The sequence below is a fragment of the Crocodylus porosus genome, unplaced genomic scaffold (genome assembly GCF_001723895.1).
Source record: "Crocodylus porosus isolate Cpor-Errol unplaced genomic scaffold, CroPor_comp1, whole genome shotgun sequence".
NCBI lineage: Eukaryota > Metazoa > Chordata > Crocodylia > Crocodylidae > Crocodylus > Crocodylus porosus.
This window is the reverse complement of record NW_017728886.1, coordinates 187486974-187513081: the sequence shown is the minus strand read 5'-3', so window position 1 is coordinate 187513081 and position 26108 is coordinate 187486974. Positions and strand designations below refer to the sequence as shown.

The window sequence follows — 26108 nt, the reverse complement described above, 5'->3', positions numbered from 1 at the left end:
CAGGAGGCGCTGCTTCACGGTCAGGGCAGCTAGGATCTGGAACCAAATTGCAAGAGAAGTGGTGCTGGCTGCTACCCTGGGGGTCTTTAAGAGGAGGCTAGATGTACACCTTGCTAGGGTTGTTTGACCCCAGTACTCTTTACTGCCTTGGCAGGTGGTCAGACTCAATGATCTGCTCAGGTCCCTTCCAACCCTACAAACTATGAAACAGTACATTTAAGCATGTGGAAACTGCATCTTGGAATATACTTATTGCACCGTCTACCTGTATTTTATTTTTTTTCCAAACAAAACATGTGCATGTATAGTACAGTTGTCTTCACAAACTGAAATTATCTGGAACCATAATTTGTTCTCAAACTTACATTTCACACGTATTTGGAAATTTTATATGTGAATCAAGGGATTGCCTGCCTCCAAACAGGACATACAGATAACATTTTCAGTTCTACTGTATGGTAATTCTTTTTTTTAAGTTATTCTTTCACCCTCCATGAAAACAGAATGTATCATAGCCAAAAGAAGTTGACAAATAAATTGAGAGTTAACCGCAGTCACGTTTCATGCTTAAAGTATGTGGCTGTGGAAAATACCCATAATTTATGAAACTCCTGGAAACTAACGGAGACAGTTACTAATGTTAGTTATCCGACAAAAAGACCCAACAAGCCACATTTTATGAAGATGACAGACAAATCTGCCACTTGATCATAAACACAAAATAATGAAGACAAGCAGTAGCAACTAATCCTTCCTCTAGCAAAGTATCTCTTCCAAAATAGAAAAATTTTAATTTTGTTTTGTGGTAGATAAAGCCCTTATTATGTAATTCAGGACAATGATAAACAATTAATTAGATGGTGGGATGCAACAAGAATCAAAAAGGAGATTAAAGAAGTTTCCACACACTAAATCCCTGCAAGTGATGAAATCAAAGGAAGTTTGTCAGGGTAAAGTGTTGAGAACATGTAACAAACCTGTTGCCACTTGGATACTGTACTACAATGTCATGATCCTCATCAATGCCACAAACTGTGCCAGTGGTGGTTAAGGTCTCAAACATGCCATCGGTCCATCCCCCATGACCATGTTGCAAAGACTGTACAATTTCTAAATCAAGGTCAATGTTAACTAGATCGCCAATCTGCAACCCACCAGGATTCCGGTTACCATTTTGCTCACCTGAAATTGAAACACAAAACAGAAGAGTCTACGTGAGGTCAGGCTAAACATTCAAACCATGTCTAAAACTGCAATTAACTTCTGGCAAAATTGATACCCAAGAGCAATTACATGCAGAAAACAAGTGTTCTGAAACCTTACACCCTTAACAGTCAACCAAAGTCTCAAAGACCTTGTTAAAGCTACTGCATAGCTGCATGAATTTATAGAAGCATATGATCAAGATGATCAAGCAAAAGACAGCCATTCCCATTTACCATAAAAGTTTAAGGTTAAAAAACAGACATGATGCCTTTTAAAAAGTATGTAGCCTATAGTGAAAAAGGGGGGCACTACATTTTAGAAACCAGTACTCTAAAAATGACACCAGATTACTGAAGAAGACGAATTACAGTGGGATCAGAAATGGGGTAATAGGAACTATTTCAGTACCTGACCAATATGTAAAACAAAGGAGCAGAAATTAGCATGTCTGTACTCAGCAAATGGTTACTGCAGGATAGAAGCAGGAAACCCCCCACCCCCAAATCACAGTAACTCACATTGGCAGTTTTACCTTAAATTGTTTTGCGACAATTCTTCATCAGATTTAGTGAAATTTTCTGGTTTAGGCACGTGCATCATCTGTCTACTACTTTTATGCTAGCATAACACTGACCACAATAGTATAGAAGTTTAATCCATGCATACCCTCACTGTATAGCCAAAAGTCTTAATTTGCCTGTTATACATCTGACCTAGTTTGGTACATTTATTGCCTATTGCATTACAAATTATTGTAACATTTGAGCATGACAACGCACAGAAGTGCTGTCATTTAAATCATAACTTTTTCGACCATTCTTTTAAGAACTCTGATTAGGAGCTCATCTTTTGATGTCAACGTTTCTTGTTACTACCAACACAACATACTTCCTTTAACTCACCTAACACAGGGCAGTGGTCCCTGTAGAAAGAGCCTCCCTTGGCATCTTGGACACATTTCAGATCAGACTAAAAATAATCAAGAGAAGTTTAGTTTAAACACATTAAACCTAAAGGTTGATACAAGTGCATGAAACTAAAACCACAAATTCACTAAAATATAGGTTCAAAGCACATGTGTAAAAAATAAGCACACTACTGAAGTCTGGGTACAAAGAATTGATATAAAATATTTTCCAACACTGTATTTCTACAACCCATTTAAAAAAGCTGTTGACATTCACAGAATCCGTTAAACTTTATTCTTTTTTTTTATGCTTTCACACATTATTACAAAAACATGCTTTGAAGATATGGTAAAGCTGTACTGACCAAGCTGTATAATGCTTCATAAAGTTATAAAACTTGGTACAGCTCAGTAAAGCTACCAAGCTGTAAAGCTACACAAGAACCAAGAGAACTCTTAACAAAAAGATGCTATTACACAAAACCTGAACTATTTGATAATGTTGCCACTCTTTAAAAAAAGAAAGAAAGAAAGAAAGAAAGAAATCAATGCAAGTAGAGCAAGAATAACATTTACAAATATCTGAATACAGTATGGGACACTACACTATTTGCACAGCAGCAGCTTCAGTGAGCATTTGTCAGCATTGCCTTTAATAAAGCCCCCTCTTTTGTTCATTGCGATTATTACATAATAAATGTTAACCTCTAATTTTCAGAACATTAAGTTTGTTTATTTTTTCTTTTTAAACAAAGAAAGTAGCTAAAATTGCAACTTTCTTTTCTAAGGAACAATGTTATTTTGGTAATTTCCAGAATTTTCTCCCTGTAGGTAAGCAAAGATATCCTCTTTAGACGTCCCAAAGAGTATTTCTGCAGCAGAGCCTGTTCTACTATATATGAAAAACAGAAGTATTTTAATCTGATGACCAACTATTTACATATATAGCCAGTAACAAGTTCACGCTGTTGCCTGGCATTACTCCTTATTGAACAATTCTCAAAAAACAAAGGTAATTTTGTGTGGAGGAAAGCAGGAAGGGAAATAGAGAACTGCACGGGCAATACAATTCAGATTATGGTAATGGAGGGGGAAGAAAAACAATGGAGGGGACGAAGAACAAAGGAGCAGGTGCTGGAAGGTATGTAAACCAAATGTGCTTTTACAAACACCTTGTACATCATTCTCACACTTCCCCAGGCTTCTCATGAGCAAATAAGAATGAACTGATCTCTAGTCATGCTTTCCCCAATCATTAAGACAATACCTCCTCTGAGCATTCCTAAAAATTTCAATAGCAGTAGAAGACAGAAACCATATACAGTAAAGGAGTAATTTGCAAAGATTAATTCCTCAGTTTTGGAAGCTGTACTACTACTTACTCTAAAATAATCATTCATGCTAGCAGGTTGTCATATTACACACACGCGCGCGCTCTTAAATTTCTGTACAAATATTCTGTTTTATGATCCATCTTACACTTCCTCTAATCCCAGCACCTGTTTAATTGGAGTGCATGAGCAATGCAAACTATTACTGTTGCTAAGTCTATGACTTAGGCTACTGAATTAAAATATTAACATGTAAAATGTGTAAAACCTATCAACCTGCAGTAGCAAAAGACAACGTGTTAAAGCAAGGCCGTCCAACTTAGGAGCAGCCAGGGACTACCCCTCACCACCCCCAGGGATGCACACCCCACTACAGTGTGTGGAAGGCACACCCCATTCCACTCTGAATGGCAGATGACTCCCAGGTGCACTGTGCCAACATATCCAATCCTGAATGCTGCACTAGATACACCAACATCTCCACACCCCAAATATACCACATAAAATGATAAAGGAGAAGTTTACCAGATGGTACAACTTGCTGCTACTAGATTTTGTGGTCAAGAGCTTGGGGAAATTTAGAAAAATTATCAGTAATTTACACGGAGAATAAGGCCTAAAATAAGGAAAAATTAAAAGTCTTTATGTATCAAATCATACATCAACCAGAACTTGGAATAATGGATTAAGCCTCCTCTACAGGCAAGTTATTCCATGGTTGTCTGCTATCTAGATTCTTGCCATTTCCTCATTAATCTTCAGTGCTGGGCAAAAGATACTATACTGGATGGACCAACACCTCTGATCCTTATATTAGTTAAATCCTTATATTCTCTATTGCAATGGAAAGTGCCAATTATGTACATGATATAACCCTCAGCAATGCCTGATAGGATAGGATGCATTTTAATTAGGGCTGTCAAACAATTAAAAAATGTGATCACGATTAGTTGTGATTAACGGAATTAGTCAAAATTAACTGTGATTTCAATCACACAATTAAAACTCAAAATTATACGCAGAAAAACTCAAAATTATAAAAAAAATTATGCAGGTACTTTGCATGTTTGGGGCATAGGTGTGGGATGCGTGTGTGTGGGGGGGAATCTATGGAGGTGTGGGGTGCTGTGGGTGTGTGTCTGGGGTTTGGAGCCCGTGGGGTGTCCCACATGCCCTAGCAGGATGCAGGGTACTGTGGATCAGAAGCAAGGAGCAGCAGCAGGGCTGGAGGGGGCTATGGGTTGGAAATGAGGGGCAGGCACAGACGCAGACAGCACCCAGCTGGTAAGTCGGTGGAGGAGAAGGAGGGGTGGGGAAAGGGACAGAGGGGCATAGAATCCCCCACGGTGAGGGAGGAAGTGGGGCAGAGGCTGAGATTAATGGGGCCTCAGGGCCAGGGCGGGTTGTGGAGCTGCTGCAGGCAGCTAGTCCAGGGATGCAGGGGAGCACGAGTCCCCAGTGCTAAGCACAGCCCCAGGGAAAGCATACGGGAGCATGTGCCCCTTGGCTTTGTGCACAAGGTGGAAGCAGGCTGCCTGCTGAGGCTCTGTGCCCTGCTGTCTTTGCCCTGAGAGTCACATGATGCCATGTTGTGCCTCCCACCACTGGGTGGGCAGGTGAAGCACAGCACAGCTAGCCCATGGCTCCCGGGGCAAAGGCAGCAGGGTACACAGCCCAAGTCTGAAGCAGGAAGCCCACCTCTGCCCCGCTCACAAATCCAGGGGGCACATAAACCCCCATGCCTCTCCTGGGGGTGCACGCAGTGGTGGAGAGCTGGCTCTGCCCTGCACAAGCCACCCACAGCTCCGTCCCATGACCCATCCTGGCCCCAGCCCTGGGGCCCCATACACCTCTGCCCCACGCCCTCCTTCACGTGGGGGCCTTGAGCTGTCCCCCCCCACTCTATGCCTTTGCCCCCTTCTCCTCCACAGACTTACCTGCTGGGAGCTGCCCCTGGGCTGCATTCCTGTGCCCCACCTCCACTTCCTGTTGTAGCAGCTTGGAGCCCATGCCTGGGCTGCCCTGCAGCTCATCTGCACTGCCAACACTGCCTCACTGGTGTCCTGGAGGCAGTGGAGTGAAGCCCAGGCACAGACTCCAAAACCACGTGTACAATTAAAGCATTAAAAAAATTTAACGCCAGTTAACGGGTTAATCATGCACATTAATGGCAATTAATTGACACCCCTAATTTTAACTATGGATGGCAATGGATTTTAACTATAGATTTAAAGGTTTAGTTCTTTCAACTCAAAGACCATTTTAAGTCTCAGCTTCCAAACGTACAATGACTGTGGATAAATAGGCCTCAGGGGGCACTCAGAAAGAATAAGTTTAAAATGGCAAAAAGAAAACATAGGGGCAATGGAACCTTTCATTTCCTTTACCCTCTCAGCTATTGCAGCATTTCAGACTTTTCTGAGAAATAACACACACAGATGGCTGTGGCTATGACTATAAATCTGACAAGGATTCCTTTCGTACTTTTCACAGACAACAAGGAACACCCTCTATAACTAAAATCATAGAGGTGGGTGACCACAGAATTTTTCTGCCTTTCTGTTAAGCTATTAAAAGTTGTAGTAGCTGAATGCAAACATGACTTTCCAAGGAATACAATGCATGCACATATTTAGGGCAACCATACTAGTGGAAGACCCTAGGGTTTAATTCCCAAGCTACTGGTTAAAGAAATTTGAGACTGGAGAAGGTTAATAAGTTGCAATTGAGACCAATACCTATCAGGAATAAGGATGTAACATGAATTTAATTCCTACATGTACATTATAAAGATTTAAAGGAAAGCAAAAGTCATCCCAAGACATTAAAAAAAAAACAGTTCATAATATTCTCCTGAACTCACTACAATTTGTGTCTTGCAACTCAGTGTTGAAGCTGGCTGTCTCTACAAAAAATTTCTGCACACTTTGAGGTTATTTAACTGGCACTACGATGTTTACATATCCACATATTAAGTTTCCAAATGTTGTCATCTTACTCAAGTAGTAGCATTTTGCCCCTACCAATAACCTTAAATGATAGAAGGCTATATTCCTTTAACTAGTTATACTGGGAAGTGGGGATGAGGATTATAGATCATCTTCTTCTCAACAGTATGCAGTTATGTATACCAAATTCTGTTACCTTAAACTAGTGGTTCTCAACCTTCTTAGACTGAAGACTCCCCCTCATAAAATGCCAGCACTTAGTTTTCACTCACTTTCGGCTAAAGAAAAATAATAAAGTAATTCATCTGTTGCAAATCACTCAGCAAGATCACCACAGGTCGGAATGTTTTTAAAACACCAGATTCTTATTTGAAATCTCTGGGTTTATCTTGTAAATTGTATTTCCACACTTAACAGGGCTAATATTGCATGACACCCAGCATCACACTTAAAAGGATCTCAGCACACCCCGTGGTACCGTTAAACTGGTTGAGAATCACCGCCTTAAACACTGCTGCTGGACAGACTCTCTTCCAGAGGCAGAAAGGGATACCTCCCCAAATTACCCTTATATGAACATGGCGAGATGACAAACACAAAAACTGATTACAATGGCAGCACTGACGTATGCTACTTGATATCTCTTAAATCAAGCTCGTCACTAACAGATTACAAAATTGTGCTTAAAATGTACTGCACTTGAGTGAAATTAAGAGCTGGCATTCTCAGGGGGGGGGTGTTGAGTCTAAGAAGGTTAAGAACCACAGATGTAACAGAATCTGACGTATATAACTGCAAACAGGTCTCACAGGGCCCGTTTGGTGCAGGTGTTGAGCCTTCAGTTCTGCTTGCAGCTACAGCCTTAGCTGATAAAAGCAAAACTCTAATTCAGGTAAAGAAGCTCTTCAATAAACTGTTTACAGCCAGATAAGCATTGCAGTAGTGCATAATTTCAAAGACCAACAAAAATCCTCCAAGGATAAAAACTATCCCATATGAAAAATCTAAGTATTTTTTTAAAATAAAGGCTAGACTAACAGTTTTAAAAACATTTTCAATGAGCCTTTTGTATTAATAATTGATCATTTTTTAAATTTGTAAATGCATTAAAGAGGCTTGACATCACTTAGCCATTCTATTTATAATTAGACCTTTATATTTATAAAATTTCTGCTGTCAGAAGAAGATTAAACAGACTGCAGTTGATTTGTTAGTAACAGGTATTATAATTGGGGGACAAAGTATTCAAGGACAGAACATAACCAATGTTATTTCATTTCTGGACACTAGAGGGACCATTATGATCTACTCAGCACAATTCCCTGCATTACACAAACGACAAACTTCAATTTAGTAATTCCTGAATTAGTAAAATAACTTCTGGTTGAATTTTATCTTAAGTTGTGGTAATAGGGCTCCATTTGCAAATGCACCACTGCTCTGATTCCAAACAGAAAAATACTGTATTAAAGAGAAAAAAAGGGCGGGGGGGGGAAGAGATAAAAAAAGTCTAACAAGGTTAAAATAGGATAGCAAAACTACAACGCTGTGAGTAACCAATAATTAAAAAAGAAACACCTACATGTTGAAATTAGGTTATCATGCAGATCTGTCGAAATTAAATATAACGTATACCAACAAAAGACCAGCAACCCTAAAAAAGTCTTCAAGGAAACAAGTTCAATTTTTAATTGTAGGTAAAAACAGTTAGTCAAGCTTGATTTCTGCATAATGTAGTGAGACTACATATTTCACTTGATATCTGCTAATATTTCTCAAACTACCTAAAATTCTTGTTCAGATCTCAGTTAGAGACACTGTAGCGACTTATTTAGTGAAAAAATGCAATTTCTATTTTATCCACAGTGCACTGTGTATGTCCAATTAGTTAATTAGTGATGACCAATAAGCTTCATAATATGTACACTGGTGAAGCTGATCTGCTTTTCAAAATACTAACTTGTTTACATGTCAAATAACTGATTTTAATCAGATGGAGTTTGCTTGTGTCAAAAAATAGCAATTAGCACACTAGGATTTTGATTTTATCCAAAATTAAACTAAATTTTGATAAGTGATGATATGGTGAAAAAAATTACTGTTCTTAAAAAGCTGAGCCAATCTGTAGTTTAATCCTTGTTACTGGAATGTGACAAGATGACATTTGAATCTAAGTTAATATAGCTCTCCTCTGCAATACCAAAGCAAAGAAAAAATTAAACAGAGACTATGCTAATTGAGATGTCACAGCAGTGACTAATTAAAGTAACCTCTCCTTGACCCACAGGGCATACCCACCCACAGGAGGGTATAAACAGTAAAAGAAAAGCCAGCAACAGAAGGCACCCAGAGAAGCTGGCCCATTTATGAAAGCTTATGCCTTAGACCCTAATGTGCCATCCATGCCCTGCCTTCTCTCCACAATTTACAATCATTAAACTCCAGAAACTACTAAATCAGAGCTAATGCAATTTAACTTGAGAAGCAGCATAGTTCTAAATATGGGAAAAGGTAATCCAGCACTGAAAGTGCCCTCTGTGTTCTTCTTATATTAAATTAAAAATATGACTTCTGAAATCCTTGCAAGTATTCTAACCCAGATGTTTGGGATTCCTGGCAATATTTAAAGGCTGCTTTCTAAGAGAACCCAATTTCCTTAAAAAAGTTTGTTAATACAATTTTATTTTTATCAGTTTCATGAAAGTAAAGTATTAATATAGGGAGTAAGCTATATTTGCAAAATAAGTCTTGTACTTTGGACAGAAGCCAGTTCTAACATTTAAATAATCTGCATGTTTAATAACTCTCAGATCAGACTCTCTTCCTAATGCATATGCATGATCCATACAGCTGTATTCACAGTGAACTGAATAATAGCATGTGAACTGACAGAAGGATATCACAAAAGCTGGAGAATAAAAGCACAGCACAAGTTATTCTTATTGCCCTTCCCCCACCAAACAGTTTATTCTTTGTATTGCTTTACTACTTACCATGCCCTCAAAGCCAACCCTGTAAAGGTTTTTAGCTCCATTGTCCCAAAGAACATATGCTGCACTGTGTGGGCTTGATGCACTCCAGTCCTGGATTTCAGTTACCTATTTAATTAAAAAATGAAAATAAAAATACTGCTTCTAGTACAATGATCCAGTAATCTATGTTGAATGTTTAACTTCATCAACCACTTACGGATAAGAAGATAGTAGTTGTATTTTTTTCTTCTTTTTTTTCCCCCCCAACCAAAACCTCTTTTTCTCTTAACAATGTATCCAGAAGTTAAGGTTTTCTATGAAGTAAGCATTTCAGATTGCCATTTCAATAAAAAGCCTAAATATTTATTTGATGTAAACAGAAAAAAAACCCCCAAATTTTCAGGCTTATGGTGCTTTGAAAAGTCCAGACCTAAAAAAAATTCACGTAAGACAGCAAACAAAATTATTCTAACGATTTCAACGTTTAAAAAGGCAACTGCCTTAAGCTAGCTAAGGTGGTTCAACATAGTGGTAGTTTTATATTATGTGAATATATTTATATTATGTAAATTATATTATTTAAGTGTTTGGATAGTCTTTCAGTATTAGGACAGAAGAGCTTAAGTAGAGAGGAACTTTTCCCCCTTTTCTGAATTACCAACAAAAATTTCGCAAATGCAATCCTCAAAACTCCATTATGCAGTCAAGCAAGTTCTTGAACTTGTTACCGAGTAATAACATTCTAATTCTACATCTCTCCAAAAGCCTTGTGTTTTTCAGTATTTTCAGTCTCTTTTTTTTCAGTTTAGTGCTCTTATCCTGAAAAGATCATGATGGAAGAATTTCCACAATAACAGGGGATGACAGCACACAAATGTGCAGCAGCTGAAAACTTCCTTTAATTTTTTTTTTCATATTTTTTATTTTGATTTGAAATGTGTGATCCTCGTTAACAGTTAACTCACTTAACCATGGACTTAATTATTAAGTAAAGGCTAATTCTAGATCAGTGCTGAGGCACCTTTACTTCAAATACAGGAACATATAAATTCATCAAAATATATGTAACAAAATAAACCTGATAAAAAAAAGCATCAAAGCATCAGTTCACTAATAGGTAAGAAAATGAAAATTCAAACTCCTATAATCTCTTATGTGTGCTAATAAAATTATGGAAAACATACATTTCCTGTTTAAAATCCAAAATAATACCAAACTATTCTTAGCATATTAGTTCTTTTGCATGCTCTTCCTACAGTTTCCTTTGCCTAAAATTATTACAACTGCATTTCATTTAATCTAATCTCCCACTAGGAAGATGTCTTATTATTCTAAAGCATCAAAATACCACAAACCTATTCCAGGAACATGAATAGAGCAACTACATCTAAATGCCAACAATATTTTAAAGCCCAAAACCAAACAGGTAAATCCTCCCAAATTACTGGACTGAAGTATGCAAGATTTAATTTAAAAACAAAACAAACACACACTTGTAAAAAAACAGCACTGCATAAATTCAGAGGTATCCCCACAAGCAGTTATACTGCAACATTCTTTATTGGGAAAACTGATGGATAGCGCTCTAATTCCTGATGGTTATAAGGCTCACCCGTAATCTAGACTGTTTACAGAGGTGCACCAATATATTGGTCCATATCATATCGGCACCAGTAAAAGGAAAATTGACATGATCGGCAATCAGCTTTTTTGACCGATGAGGCCAATGTCACTGATAAATGCCACATAGATGTGAGCAGCTGCAGCATGCATGTAGCCGGGAATGCAGCCCAGCAGCTTGGAGAGAACCATCTGACTGGTGAGTCTGTGGGGGGAAGGAGGTGGGGTGGGGCACGGGACAGAGCCATGAGTGGCTCAGCCAGAGGGCTCCCGCTGCTGCATGCAGCGCAGGAAAGGCATGGGGGGCATGTGCCCCAGATTTTTGCATGGGACAAGGCCCATTGCAGGCTGGGGCCAGGAGCTGTGCTGGCTTCTTCCCAGGATGGGGACTCGTTTGTGGTGAGCGGCAAGGGGATGCTACAGTGAATGTTGGGGCAGTTGTAGCACTACCACGTAATCTCCCTTCCCAGCTTACCCCGCCCAGCTTCCCCCCCAACCCGCTCCCAAGAATATGCTGGTGCAGTCCCCAGCCCCAGCCTGCAGCTGGCTGCCCACCCTTGCCCTGTGCACAAATCCAAGAGGGCACACGCTCTCCAAGCTTCCGGGCTGCATACTGGCAGTTGGATCAGTACTGGCCAATATGGCCGATAAATAATCATCAGGACAGGTAGTTTAAATAATCGGCCATAAAAAACGTAGTCTTAAAACTCATATCTACATTTGATAACTTATAATTGTATATGAGCTACCTATCTGGGGAATGACAGTGAGTCTGAAAAGTGTGTAGCTAATTAAAATATTATCAAAGTAATCTAGAAAGCTCTTGGACATTACCATGCATTCTGAACACAGGGGGAAAGCGTGTGCGCGTGCATGTATGGAAGTTCTTACCTTCCCCCTACGTCCATTGCCACCATCTTGATCTTCCCACTGCCAATCAACTCCACGTACAACCCTGGCACCTGCAAAGATTCCTCTTGCTGTGATTTTTTTTGATTTACGACGAGACTCTAACAGTACCCTGAAGTGGAAGAGGGAGAGGGAAAAACCCATTAAATTACAAGTTAATAAAAGCTACACCTGAGTAGTCATGAAACAGGACATATAGCCAAAATTTAAAATAGATCATTGCAAGTTTAACACTGTAAAACATCAGGAACTAAGTATTTCTGTGTATATATTCACTTTTTAATGCAAAAGCTCAGAACATTACATCTTAGCATCTGAAAAGTCACAAGATTAAAAGATCTTCTTTCTGCGTTTGAGTTGTAAGTTTTTGCAATTAATACTTTAAATTTCATTTAATTATTTTCCCTAAGCCTCCTGTTAACAACCATACTGAAACAATTAACACCTGAGTATTTGTGTCTCTAACTCAATGTCAGAGCTATGTATATTTTAGCGTGAACAGGATTCTGCACTGTTCCTTACCTGTATTCTATTTTTATTCATTTTATTTTAAAATTAAGCTATTTAAAACAAAACTGTCTTCCTCAATGTCATTCCCTGAAAATATTTTTTTCTTTCTTCTGGGTGCATTGGCACCCTTCATTCAGTGTTTCCTCATTAATGTTCATAACCCTGAAAAAATAAATCTCTTACCCTTCCTCTGTCTGCAGCAGAAACTATGCCACATGTACCAAAATCAACCCCTCTGAACAAAGCACTTCTTTGTGAGTACCTGAGAAGATGGGCTTAATTTCCTTTCAAGGCCACTATCCTAAGCAGTGTCACTCTCCAGTTTCATGGGATGAAACTTGAGAATGTTGCCAGACAAAGGATATTTTTTGGCAGAACCTTAGATTTTTTTCCTGAGTCTCTTTCAGAAAAACTCTCCTGCTGAACTTCTCACAGCCAGCAGATGGGGTAATAGAAAATGTAAGCTGCAAAATCAATTCTTAGCAATTCCTACTTCTTCCATCCAGCAAAAAGTAAGTCTGGAAGTACATGAAAATATGTTTTATTTAAAATAGGTATCAGCAATCTGTCAGAAGAATTAAAATGTCTCAGTTTTATCAGTTATTAATAGGTTTCATATCAACATGCAGTTCCTATGTTATTATGCGCTCAAGAATGACAAACTCTTCATTTTGCTTCACCCAAGAATAATTTGATGTAGCTGGATGCTTTTCTTGTGAGCTGTCCCTCAAGTTCCATGACAGTAAATATTAATTTAAGTCTGTTTTTCACAGATAAATTGGATCCAGGAACAACAGTTCTCTTTATTTATGGACTATATAAAAGCAGAAGTCAAAGCGGAGCAAAGAAAGAAGCCAAGGGAATGAAACATTGAGATGGCATGAATATTACACTGACTGCTATAATTACCTGTCTGCAAAGCCAGAAGGAAACCAATGACCTGTACAGGAGTACACCAATTAAAAAGAATGTTTCAGAGGTATAAAAACCCTCTTTTAACAGAGATGAAATGTTTAATTACCCAAACAAAATTACTGGAATAACATTCTTTGAGGCAGTGAGAGGTTTAAGCAGAAACAAACTTTAATATGGGGCATTTTTATATAAATCATTTTTTCTTGCTAGTCATTTTATGTTGTACTATAAGTAACTGAACACCTCTTGCCTGTACTTGGCCCAACTTCTACTTTAAGTTTTGGCCTGCAGCAAAATTACCCTAATAACATCAAACTGATGTCTTGTGGTGCCTAAATACTTCACTAGTGTGAATATTAGAAATGCAGAGATAGGGGATTTGTTACAGAAAAAATTAAGACTGGCATCTGAGTAGTTGCTGATTAGCTTAAATTACAAAGAAACAGGAAAAAAATTACTCAAAAGACTCCAGTAATCAGTTACTAAGCATATCCCTTCAAGCATACACCTCCTATACACAAATTTAAGTATGAAAACACAAATATGCATGGGTTTCACCAGTGGAAAACTTCCTGTTCATTTATCACCTGCTTGCAAATGACATACTTTCTACAGGCCTTAATTCTAAGATCTCTCTTTAAAGAACAAGGATCAGTTCTTCTTAGAATATGGCATAAGCAGGTATGTCCCCCTGTTTTATATGGGAGTATAGGTAGCGAAATAGTCTGGGCCACACCATGACAGTGGAGAACATTCTAAGGAAGAAGCGAAATACTGAACATGCGATACCATTATATTTACCGTTTATAAAAATGCATAAAAGGCAAATCTCTTCAGCTATTACCTTACGCATACCAAAATCATATAACTAAGTGAGAGCTTAGAAAAGATAACAGCAATAAATGTCAAGGGAAATGCACACGCTTTTACCTTTCACTTCCTGGTGTGGTTATTCTGTAAAAACGATGTCTCAAGTGATGTTTGTCCCCATGATAACAGACTGTGCACAAGTCATAATTTGTACATTCTGCACATTTCCATCGAATCCCAATGATTGGTTGTTGGCGACAAGTATCACACATAGTTCCATCGTGCTTGATTCCTATAAAAAACAAGACAGACACTAGTAATAAAGAGATTTCTTTATTATACCGCCAAAAATTAAGATTACAAATTAAAATGTTAATAGGCCAATGAGTTTTAACTGAGACACTATATCAGTTTGGGTAAATCAAAAATAATTAATTGAAGGAAAAGTTCTGGGTAATTTCCTTACTATTTCTGGTTGCTAGTCCATGATTGAAAACTTTTAGTTCCTTCTCATCTATTGAATTTTGTTGAGAGCAAGGTTCATTTTTCCTGCTATTTATTCTGGCCAGACAGACTGGCTTTCCCTTTGGGACAAAGTCCTTCAAGCACAGAACAAATTACCAGGAAGCCATGTTAAAAAATACCAGGAGTTATGAAATTACAGATGTAAGCATTATTACTATCCGCATGTGACATACAACAATGGACTAAAATGATTAACTACGCGGTAACCATGGTTGACAGGTGATGCTTTAGCTTAATTCATATTTATTATCTATAGGACAATCAAGGGTCTTAAATTCCATTTAATCTATATTTTAATGAAAGTACAAATAAAGTGTTTGATTGTAGCAAGCTCCTCAGCAAGTGTCATTAACTTCAGTAGGATCTATACTTTGATTTTAAAAGTTTCTAGCCTTTATGGTATGAAGGATAATGCATCACAGATGAAACAAGTTCAAACTATTAGAGCAGCGGTCTGCAACCCTTCTAAGCTGCTGGCCAGAGTGACGCAGTTCAGGTCCCACTTCTCCCTACAGCAGCACAAGGAGACGGACTGCAGCTGACACTTCACCCTAACAGTGACATGGGAAAGCAACTGCTGCCAAAGCTCTGCGCTGCCAAGTGCCATCAAAGTCCCTTGTCTGCGGACCACATTAAATGAGCTTTGTGGACAGTAGGTCGCTGATCTCTGTACTAGAATATTTTCTTCCTAATACTGACAAAACAGAGCTCAGGTGTCTCTACATATGCTCACAGTTTTACCGAGCTGCAGCAAAGTGAAACTGACCTGCTGAACAATTTTCATTACTTCAATTTTTAATCCTGTGGACAACTAAACTAACAAACATGTCAACCTCATGCTACTTACGCAACAGAAGAAAAGTACTGGAATTATTCGGTGTATAGGACAATGCAAAAATTGATACTGTGACAGATTACAGTAGCACAGAATTCTCACACCACAACCCTTGAACTAAATAAATGCCTTGAAATTGAGACAGGAAACAGAATATTTTTTTTTGTCCAGGAAAGTAAGCAGTTTAACAAACAGGGCTTTCAAATGTGCCTTCTCACTAGACACTGATGCAAAAGTTCTCATGAAGATTTGCAAGCAGGTGAAAGTAAAATAACTTTTCTCTCCCATCTGGCTATTTATCCTAGAAAGGCGTTTCTCTTACCTCAACTTTTATCAGTATTTGGCTATAAAGTCATCTAGAAAAATTTCCTGCTTGGGTGCAAATATTTCCTTCATACCCAGAGGAAGAAAACAAAAAGGCTGCCTCCTGAGGACTACTCACAAACCCTAGCATAGGCAGCAACAGGGGCCAGGCCCAAAGCATTGAAGAAATTTTAAGCTGCACTATAGTCACATGGCAGTCTGGGCTGCCCACCATAAATTAGATAAATAGATCTGAAGGTCTAAATTTTTATGGCAAAGTCTCTCCAGATCTAAGAACAGCCCATGACTAGGTATGTACAAAGTTGGCTTAAGGATTAGGTATGTACAAAGTTGGCTTAAAGACAATTTAACAGGCAACACTTCTCAGAGCAGCATGAAATTGCACCCATCGACTATGAAATCCTATTTTTAATAGCAATATTCTTCTAAACAAGTGACCCCCAACACAGGACTCACAGATAACATGCTACCTGCAAGGCCTTCCGACACTGCTCATGACCAGAGGACATTAAAAATGTTAAAACTGAGCTTGAGGCAGACAATCAAGTATGATGCTGATACAGTGAGTTACTGGATTAGTATCTTTGCCCATCAGACAAATAGTTGTTCACCTCTGTTCTGGCCTTGTGAATTACCACTACCTTTGGAGGTTTAAAACCTACAGTAAAGCTTGTTCATTGCGCCGATTTAAGTGAGGGGGGGTCAAAGATACAGCCCATAGGCTACATGCTGCCTATAGAGCCATATCACCTGGCCCTCAGTGCTGCTTACCACATGTACCACCCTCTGGCTCTAATCCCACTCCATCAGGCACAGGCTGCATACCGTCCGGGCTCAATCAATGAGCGCAGGCTGCACATGGCACCCACACTGAACCAGCCATACACCCTGGATATGGGACCAGTCCACATCTCGGGCCATAGATCAACCCAATGGGCCAGACCCAGCATGCAGGCCAGTCTGGCACAGGCACTGCATATAGCTCGCATACTGGACCAGCCTCACATGAGGGGGTTGGATCCATACATGAGGGGCCAGGGCTGCATGCATCTGGCATGTGGAGCTGAAGCTAATACAAACACTGAAAGCAGCACATGGTTGGTGCCGGGCACATGCAGCACCTGCACTATTTGCATATCATGTGCCTTTCTTGAGCAATCCTACCCTACTTCTCTTAAATCTTTTTTTCAATCTTCTCTTCCCTAAATTGAGACTGATTATTGTTTTGACACTGCTGTTTGCTTACAAATAACCAGCACTACTTATTTGCTTTTAGAAGCAAGCAGTAGATTAAAGCAACAAAAAGAAATAGAAACCACCTGTTTTACACAATTGGATAAAAAAACTAAAAAAGGGAAATTTAATTTTTTTTTAAATCAATAAACTAGATATGCTTTTTTGATGGGATTGGCATGCACAAAAGTGAAGCACCAGAAGCAAATTACAACAGTAAATTAAGATTCTACATGTGATCTAACCCTGTAAGAGGCTAAAAAAAAATTCCATACCACTCAAGAAATTAGGACAAAATTATAGGTAAAACAAGATGAACAACAACACAAAAATCCCTATATGCAATGACCGATTATGTATAAAGATATAAAAGGTATAAAGTGGAATAGCCAGTATCATGCAACTCAACTTAGTGCAGCTGTATGGAGACCTCAAGGGTTTTTTCTCCCACCTAACACTGAGAAAGTATTTCCATGAACAAATGAACACCCATCTGAAATCAGCTGCAGAAAGAAACAAAAGCTGTGGCAGAACGCTTTAAACTTCCCGGACATTCAGTCCCTGATCTCAGGGTAACTCTTCTCAGGAAGCAAAATTAAAAAAAAAAAAGTTTGAATGGGTAATTGCAGAACAAGAAATCATCAGCACACTAGATTTGAAGGTAGGGGTGTTAAGTATGTTTTAAAACACGGACTACAGATTCTTATCCCATTACCTAAAAAATTTACCACCCCTTTGTTTCCACAGGTTCTTTACTTGCCTGCTTCTCCCAGCACTGCCCCCATCCTCCCTTCCCACCTTTTGTATTCAAATCATTCACTTCATTTTATATACCATTTTATACTTGTCCTTTCACAGCAGCTGACTTTGTGGAACCCTATGCACTATATATGAACTTATTTAGTCAGTCTGTAACATGCCGAAATCTCACTGTAACGCAAGTCATTCCAAACTACTAAAATAGATTTTTCACCGTAAGCCTTTCACTTGTTCATACCATAAATTAAAAAGAAACCTTTAGGAACATTGGCAAAAGTTTTCATATATCTCTACTTGTAAATCTGCTTTAAATATAAAACCTTAAGAAATTTCTAAACAATTTAGAATAACTAAGCCAATGTGTTACAGATGTAGGCCACCTAAGCCAAAAGGCAACCTTTTTTAGCTGCAGGCCTAAATGATCGATCCAACCTTGTCAGAAGCAGGTAGGCACAGAGAAAACAGCCCACAGGCAAAGGCTCCACTGCTGAATGCCACCAAAGCCAGATCCAGTATCTCTACAGGCTGGATCTCACCCACGGGCCAAAGGTTGCCTATCCCTGGCTTCAGGCAATACACCCAATAGTATTAAAAGCAATTCAGAGCTTTTAGATGCCTACAAAAGTCACTGATCTTCAGTGAGGTTCACATCCATGTCAAATTTTTGTCTCAACTTCAGCTATTTGAATTACCCATTCAAAAGTAACTGGCTAGAAATGGTAAGCAGAAGTGCATACTTCACTTTCAGGTAGTCCATATTACTGATAGGTTTTTCTTAAACTTGGTAAAAATGAAGTATTTCTCACATAAAGCATGCCCCTGATTATAACATGTCCCATTTTTCTGTAAGGCCCCACGAAAGACGAGAGGTCTAACCTTGGAACACAGGCAAGTACCCAAGGTCTGGGTACTCCAGAGCTGGGTGCTGCACAGTAGGGCCCAATCTGGCAAGCAGGGGTTGGGGGCTAGCATGCTAGGTCCAGAACCATGTGCTGAGTAAGACTGGTCACCCCAGCCATAAACTAGCCTCACACAAAAGCCTGATCCAGCAAACAGATGGGGAAGCGGCTCCAGAAATTTAGCAAGGGAAATGGACCAGTGGCAATGTTAACTACTGTGGCTCCCAAAACCACAGCAAGCAATGCTGACATTGCTCACCCTTTCTCCCACCATCAAATTTCCAAACCTGTGGTGAGCCCTTTTCCTGACATATAATGCACACCCCAATTTTCCCCAGCTAACTTTGGGGTTGTATGTAGGAAAATACAGTCCATCTTCAGAAACAGACTAAGCTTTGTAATTCTCAGTGACAACTGTGAACGTTAGAAGTACATGAAATGTGTCTGCAACCCCGACTACAACATAGATGCTACCGGTGTTACCACCACAAAGCTTAATGACTTTTACTAGCAAAGTATGTCTACGTTAATGAAAGAGGAAGGAAAGATGCAGAAAAATGACCAGAAGGATATTTATGCCCGACAGCCTGGGTGCAGACACGTATAACTGAACCATTCCCAAATGTTACTGTTTGGGATCTGGTTCACAGTGGCTCCAACACCACGGGGGGAAGGTGAGCAACCAGCCCAGCAAGCCCCACAGTGTGCAAGCCAGGTGGCAAGTGGTTGCACCCATGCAGCTAGGTCACCTGTGACTGGGGGCCTTGTCACTTTTCTGCTTTCCATTGCTTCCTAAACACAAATCCAATGAACTAAAATAGCCTACAGAAGACTGAAGTCTGTAGTGCATTTGCCCAATTTGGGGGATGGTAGAAGGCTTGAATCCATACGATTTGGTTCCCCGGAGTTGTGCAGTATGATGATAAGCTGAGGTCAGGATGACACTGGGGAGTGGGGGCATGTTGATGTGAAAAGCAGTGCAAAATATAATTGTTAGAAATATAGCTTTTACTGAACAAGCAATACAAGGAAGCTCATTGATAAAAAGTGCCAATAAAAGGCAGGGGGGAAAGGTGGGCAATAATGTTCTGGCTATATAGGAGAAGAGCCAGTTGCAGTAGTCAGTTGGTAAGTGAGAAGCAGTGCAGTATGCGATGTCAAGACTGACCAAACTCATTTCAGAGGATGCATGGTGTCCACACAAAGCACACCAAACTGATTCAAAGTGAACTGGGTCAAAATAATACTTGATTTTCCAGGTGCACTTTTGAACCAGCCAAGGCAGATTTAAACTGGTTTAACCAGCTTGCATGTGTGTCCACTTCAGGTTTAAACCATGTGTAAACTAGTCTAAGTCTGTCCATGCCCTAAGGGTGTGGATGTACATACATTTGGAAGCCTTTCAGAATGGGAACATGATAGTTACTTTTACAAGTGAACAAGCCAAGAATTAAGCATAACAACACCACTTTAACTTTAAACCTGGATGAAGCAGTATTGGAGTTGAAGCAGCTTTGCTTCATTTGAATCATCCTTGGCTTATTCACATGTAACAATTAGACCATACCAGCTGCTGCCCTTTTCAAAAGGTTTCCTTCTTAAGGGCTCCAAATGTATATGTGCCCACACCCTAAAATCTCTCCTAACTATATAGTTGGTCCAATAAAAGATATCACCAGCAAAAAGTCCCAGCCTCTCATATTTCCTACGAGTCAGGCAGACAGATATTAAAGCCAACTATTCTTTGCTTGACATGTAAAACAATATAACTGGTCAGCAAGCAAGAACTGCATTTTTATTTTTCAGGAAAATGAGACCTGTGTTCTCTTTTAACTAACTTACTCATATATTTCCATATGGTTTGGTAACTGGAAAGTGGACACTGGAGCTTTTCTCACACATGGTGGTGTGCAACCTTTCCTTTATGTAGGACGGTGGGGAGGGGGACAACTGTTTTGGCAGACACACCACGAATGATGCACTGCACCCACCCCCACCAAGTGCCTCTCCAACCCTCTTCCCTTGCCCTATCTACTGTTGCTCTTTCTACTCCTTGCCCTGTGCTGCCCTGCCCAATTTGCTACTGTGTCACCTGCCCCTTCCTGATCTGCTACATGCCACACACAGAGGCTGTCTGTGTCACTTGCAGCACCCATACTGCAGGTTGACTACCCCTGCCATAGGAGGATCTTTCTCTTTTTAATGAGAACTGAATTATGATTTTCCCCAATTGCTGCTTATAGTGAGACAACACCACAGTGGCTGCTCACATGCCTGCAAAACCATTCCTTTCTACATTTTCCTCAACACACTAAAGGAAGCAGCACACCCACTTTACAAAGAGGTGAGGATTTATTTTTTATTCAGCTTGTAAAGCCTGCATTGTTATCACACCTATTCTGTTATTGGCTTCAGCTGGGAGCCTATCATAAAGAGACCCTCCCTAAACTAGCTTACATTTTTATTATTGTTCAGATCTAAACACTTAGATCTAAAAACAAGCATCTCTTCAGTGACTATTTCACCTTCTTTTTTACATCCCACACTCAGTAACCCCTCTCCATGTACCGTAACACTGCTTTGGTACGTATTTCTCAGGCAAAAACTGAACTATGCTTCTAAAGTCACTAAATACTTTTCAGACAACAGTAGTTTTTAGTAGAGCATGCCATCTTGGCCTGGAGTAAACTGCTGAACTAGAGATTAGTCTCACGGTTCATCAGGACATTTCTCATTTTCCCCAAAATAAGTATTATAAAGCTAGAATCCTGAAATACTCTGTTATTTCCATGAATCTTCCAAAAATGATTATAGCTAAAACATTAGGGGAAAACAGTGCAACAGGCCTTAAGAATATATATTTTTTTAAATTATACCTACACCCTAGTAAGTCCTAAATCCACAAAATGCTGTATTCTGACAACTATCAAGACAAAGCAGGGTACATAAAAATCAACATTTAAAAAATAAAATAAAAAATACAGATTTTTTATCAGTTAATCGTATTTTTTATTTTTTAAGAAACCTTTAAAAAATAAACATATATTTTTAAGATACGTTAGAGCTCAAAGATATCATCATGGAATAGGGTTTATAACTTCCAATTATATACTATTTGAGACAACATATTCATGTAAACTTTTAGAAAAGTTTTAACCCTGGGGTAGGGCTGGTGGCCAGGGCTGGGAGCACTTCCCAGCCGAGGAGATGCATGGTGCCTGGGGCTGGAGCAGCCTTAGGCACAGGTGCATGTCTGTGTGGCTGCCATGAAGGAAGCCTAGGCCTGGAGAGAGGGGAACCTGGTGCAGAGTAACAGAGACCCCAGCCCCTCTCCACCACCTCACCACCACCTCCCACTTCTCCCCTCAACCCCATGCCCCTGCTGCAGTGCCACTGCCTACAGATGCCACAATGAAGATTGCTTGCTCCCCTTGGCTGAAGCAGGAGCCTGGCACCTCCCCCACCACCTCCTTCAGGCAGGTCCTTAGAGGTTGCACCTGCTGGGCCCTGGGCTCGCCATGTACTGGAGTGCTCATGGCTGAGAGCAGGTGGACAGAGGAGGCTGGAGCCAGGGCTGTCCCTGGCTGTGGAGATCCCCACGCTGTATTACAGCCATCAGGGGCTCGTTGGTTTTCCGACACCCTTCCCCTCCTCTCCTCTCACTCTTGTTCAGCCCTTCTGCACCTGCTTCATGAACTCCCAGCAAGCAGAGGGCAGAGGTTTCTGACACCTGCCAGCTCTGCCCAGTGCCCCAGCAACATAGGCGAGAGCCACACATGTGGCCATGCCATGTTGTACCTTCCCCGTGACCACTATCTACGCAATCTGGCCAAACTGCAGCCCTGTGCCCCACTGTCGGTGCAAATACCTTGAGGGGCATGTGCCTTCCATTCCTCCCCATATACATTACCTATGGGGGGCAGGGCTTGGGGACCGCCCCTGCACCATCAGGGCTGGGAGCCAAGGTCTGGTGAGTCCAAACTGGCCCTGCATCATCAGGGAGCACTCCCACTGCCCAATGGCAAAGGGGAGGTCCAGGCACACCAGAGCTTGGCACGTGGCCCAGATGGCACGGGACCAGTCCAAGCAATCAGGGACCAAGCTCTGACAAGTCCGAACCAGCCCTGCATCCTCCAGACAGGGGCCAAGCTCCACCTAGCCTCACTTACTCACACCAACCCCTGCCCCATACACTGGGGAGCTGGGACCTGGAGTCAGGGGCAGCTGAGGGACCCTTCCCGCATGGCTGGGGGGAGAGGGCAGGGGGCTGCAGGTCAGGAGGGAGAAGCACCAGCAGGGCAGGGGGGTGGCTGTGGCTTGGGAGTGAGAGGCATCAGCACACCAAGGTTACTCAATGCCACAAAGTGGTGGCAAACACAGCCACAGCTGGACCCACATCTTGGGAAACTCTGATTTTCCATGATAAAAAACCAAAATCAACCATCAAAATATACAGGTATTTAGAATAACTTTATTATAATGATTGAGGTACTGGTAGGCTTCCAAACTGCTTTAAAATGGTAAATATGTCAGTAAAACATTGTGTACAACTGGTGTATGTGTGTGTGCATGTGCATGCGTGATTTCATTTTTATCGCAGAAAAAAGCGGATTTGGAGGCTTTTAATCAGAGAATTTTGGAATTTTTAAACAGCGAAAACCAGGACCCCTGAATTCATAACATCCTAAAAAGAACACATGTAGAAAAAACAAGCCTTCCTTTGAGGCAAAACACAGATGTTTTGGAAATGAAAAGTCATGGGGCAGGCTGCATCAGGCTATTCTATCTGGCTTGCGGAAACTTTAAAAAATTTAGAAAGTTAATTATTATCTGCACGTGGCTGCCTGTCAAAGATGACAAGACATCAGAGGCAGTAGGACCCAGGGGGAGCCAGTGGCAGGACCCAGTGGCTGAGCAGCAAGACCCTGCCCCCACCCCCCACCAACCAAAAGACTGCTGCTCCTGATATGGTGACCCTTTGGCTGTTTCCCACCCAAGTGGAAAGCCATATAAGATCGAATAGATAGAGGTGGGGAAACCACCATGATTAGCCCACACTGCAGGACCCGGGCTGGCCCAGATCCATGGAGTCGGCAGGGCCCAGCCAGTAGAGAGGTAGAGAGGAAACAGAAATTATCACGATCTGCCCATGTTGTGAGGACTGCCCTGGGCCAGGCTAGTTCCATGCTGCGCCGTGGAGTCCTGGCCATGAAGTCCAGTATCGCGCAGTGTTGACTGGAGCCAGAGTGGCAGGCAGACTGGGGAGTGGCAGGGAGCCAGCGGGAAGCAGCAGTGGGAGCAGCAAGAAGCAGGGTGATGGGAACCAGCAGCAGTTAGGGGGTTGTGGAAAGCAGTGGTGGCAGCTGGGAAGCAGAGGCAGCAGTGGTGGGTAGGTATGCAGGAGGAAAAGTAGAGAAGCAGCAGAGGAATGGCAGTGGCACCCAGGAGCACAGAGCCTGTGCCAGTGTCCTGGGTCTGGTGGGGACCCAGGGTGGGGCAGCAGGAGCACAGAGCCTGGGCACAGGGTCTGCCTGACTGCATCACATGAGGCTCATACACAGCTTGCGAGAGCCGCATGCGATAGAGCCAGCAGTCTGGCCCCATGCCTCTCTCTCCCACCCCAACCACTGTACCCCCACACCCCCTCCCCCAACCACATACCCCACACCTATCCACCATACCCCCTACCTTCACTCCACACACTCGCATACAGCCCCTTACCATCCACACACTATATACAAGAGTAGGACTGTATTTTGCTTATTATGCAATTGTCTCTAGATACACTATGCATGCACACATCAGGACAAAAATATTTTTAAATAAAATTAAAATAAGCTATAGCAGATATTTTATTTTTTTAGTATGATTTGGGGCTGGGGTTTGGTTTCAAGATAGCTGCACCCTCCCTCCCAAAAGGAATACTTTTGGGGCAAGGGGTGAGATTTCCGGGGGCAAAGGTCAGGAGTTAAGAGGTGAGACTTCTGGTCCCAAGATGGTGACCAGGGGGCGGATCACCCATCAAGGGAAGGGGTATCCACGCAGCTCTCAACGGCTCACCAAAATTCATTTAAACAGCCCTCCAACTGAAATAATTGCCTGCCCCTGGCCTAACATAATAGTGTCCTAGTCCTACCTAGGGCTCTGAGGCACTCTAGTAATCAGTGTTCAATTGCATGATTTTATAACTAGTATTGACAGGTGCATAACCCTGAAGCATTACAATATACAACACATCATTTAAAGATTCCTTTATGCTCATAAAGATGATTCTCGATGATTCAGGATACCCAGAAACAGAAAAGTGGAATGGTATTTTAATTCACTAAGACAAAAATGCTTATTTCTGTACCATATATATTGTATATGGTACAAAAGCCCTGTATACACACAATCAGAATAATGATATAACTTGGGGGTCTAAAATGTGTCAATTATTATAAAAGGTCATGGCTACCTCCATATCCTCAGAAACAGATAAACAGATTTAGGGCTCGTTTTCTCTGCAGAATGGTCTCAAGTCATAAACCAAGATGTAACCACACATACAAATATTTTGGTCACGTTTTTAACTTTGTGTTGGTTAGTGCCTTCTCCTCATCATCCTTTCTAATTTAATCTTTTTAATAAAGGTTTTTCTCCTCCTTTGATATTTATGAAATTCCGTTCCTGTAAGTGACAGTTAAACATGTTCAAAAGCTACCTCAAAAATATTTGGATATACTTCTATATACATACACATTTCACACCTTGTCCTTCTTAGCAGTACTGAAGTAGGAGACTTGCTACCTCTAGCTTTATCTCCCTCCTCTTACTATTTATAATAGAGAAAAGGAAGGACAGGGTGACACCTTAGATAAGCTCATTCAGAGAGGCATACGCTTTCATACTTGCACATCTCACAGCAGCCACTTTCAAATAGATGCTGTGATGAAGTAAACTGTCACCTATGAAAGCTTATACCTTTCCAAATGAGTTAGTCTCTAAGGTGCAACACTGCCTTGCCCTCTAGCTGACTTCAGGCTAACATAGCTAACTAACTACCTGTCTCTGTTTGTATCAGACTAACATCTAGAGGCTCTAATGGTAGGCAATGCATAATCAGAGAGTGAGAAAATATTTGCACCAAAGAGTTTACAACCTTCATAAAATAAGATAAAGGGTAGAAAGCAACACTATCACAGTGAGGTGCTGTGATTTGTCCAAGGTCTCACAAGATACCTTGTGTGGGCAGCAGAGTCCCCCAGGGCTCAGTCCTTGGGCCAATGCTGTTCAATATCTTTATTAGTGACCTGGATGAGGGTGTGGAGTGCACCCTGTTCAAGTTCGCTGATGACACCAAGCTGTGGGGTAAAGTGAATACACCAGCAGGTAGGGACCGCATCCAGGCAGACCTGGATAGGTT

At 41.0% G+C, this 26108-nt stretch overlaps 1 protein-coding gene across 4 annotated transcripts in view; it reads right to left on the bottom strand.

The window, feature by feature from the left end:
- The window catches only part of MIB1 (mindbomb E3 ubiquitin protein ligase 1), a 115126-nt gene that overhangs the window by 86073 nt on the left and 2945 nt on the right, over positions 1 to 26108 (bottom strand). For all 4 annotated transcript variants that reach the window (XM_019546909.1, XM_019546918.1, XM_019546924.1 and 1 more), the window contains exons 2-6: positions 14249 to 14420; positions 11876 to 12005; positions 9386 to 9490; positions 2109 to 2175; positions 978 to 1182 (exon numbers count right to left, since the gene is read on the bottom strand). In XM_019546909.1, coding sequence (XP_019402454.1) covers positions 978 to 1182; positions 2109 to 2175; positions 9386 to 9490; positions 11876 to 12005; positions 14249 to 14420 — 679 coding nt within the window. The remainder of the gene's footprint in view (positions 1 to 977; positions 1183 to 2108; positions 2176 to 9385; positions 9491 to 11875; positions 12006 to 14248; positions 14421 to 26108) is intronic.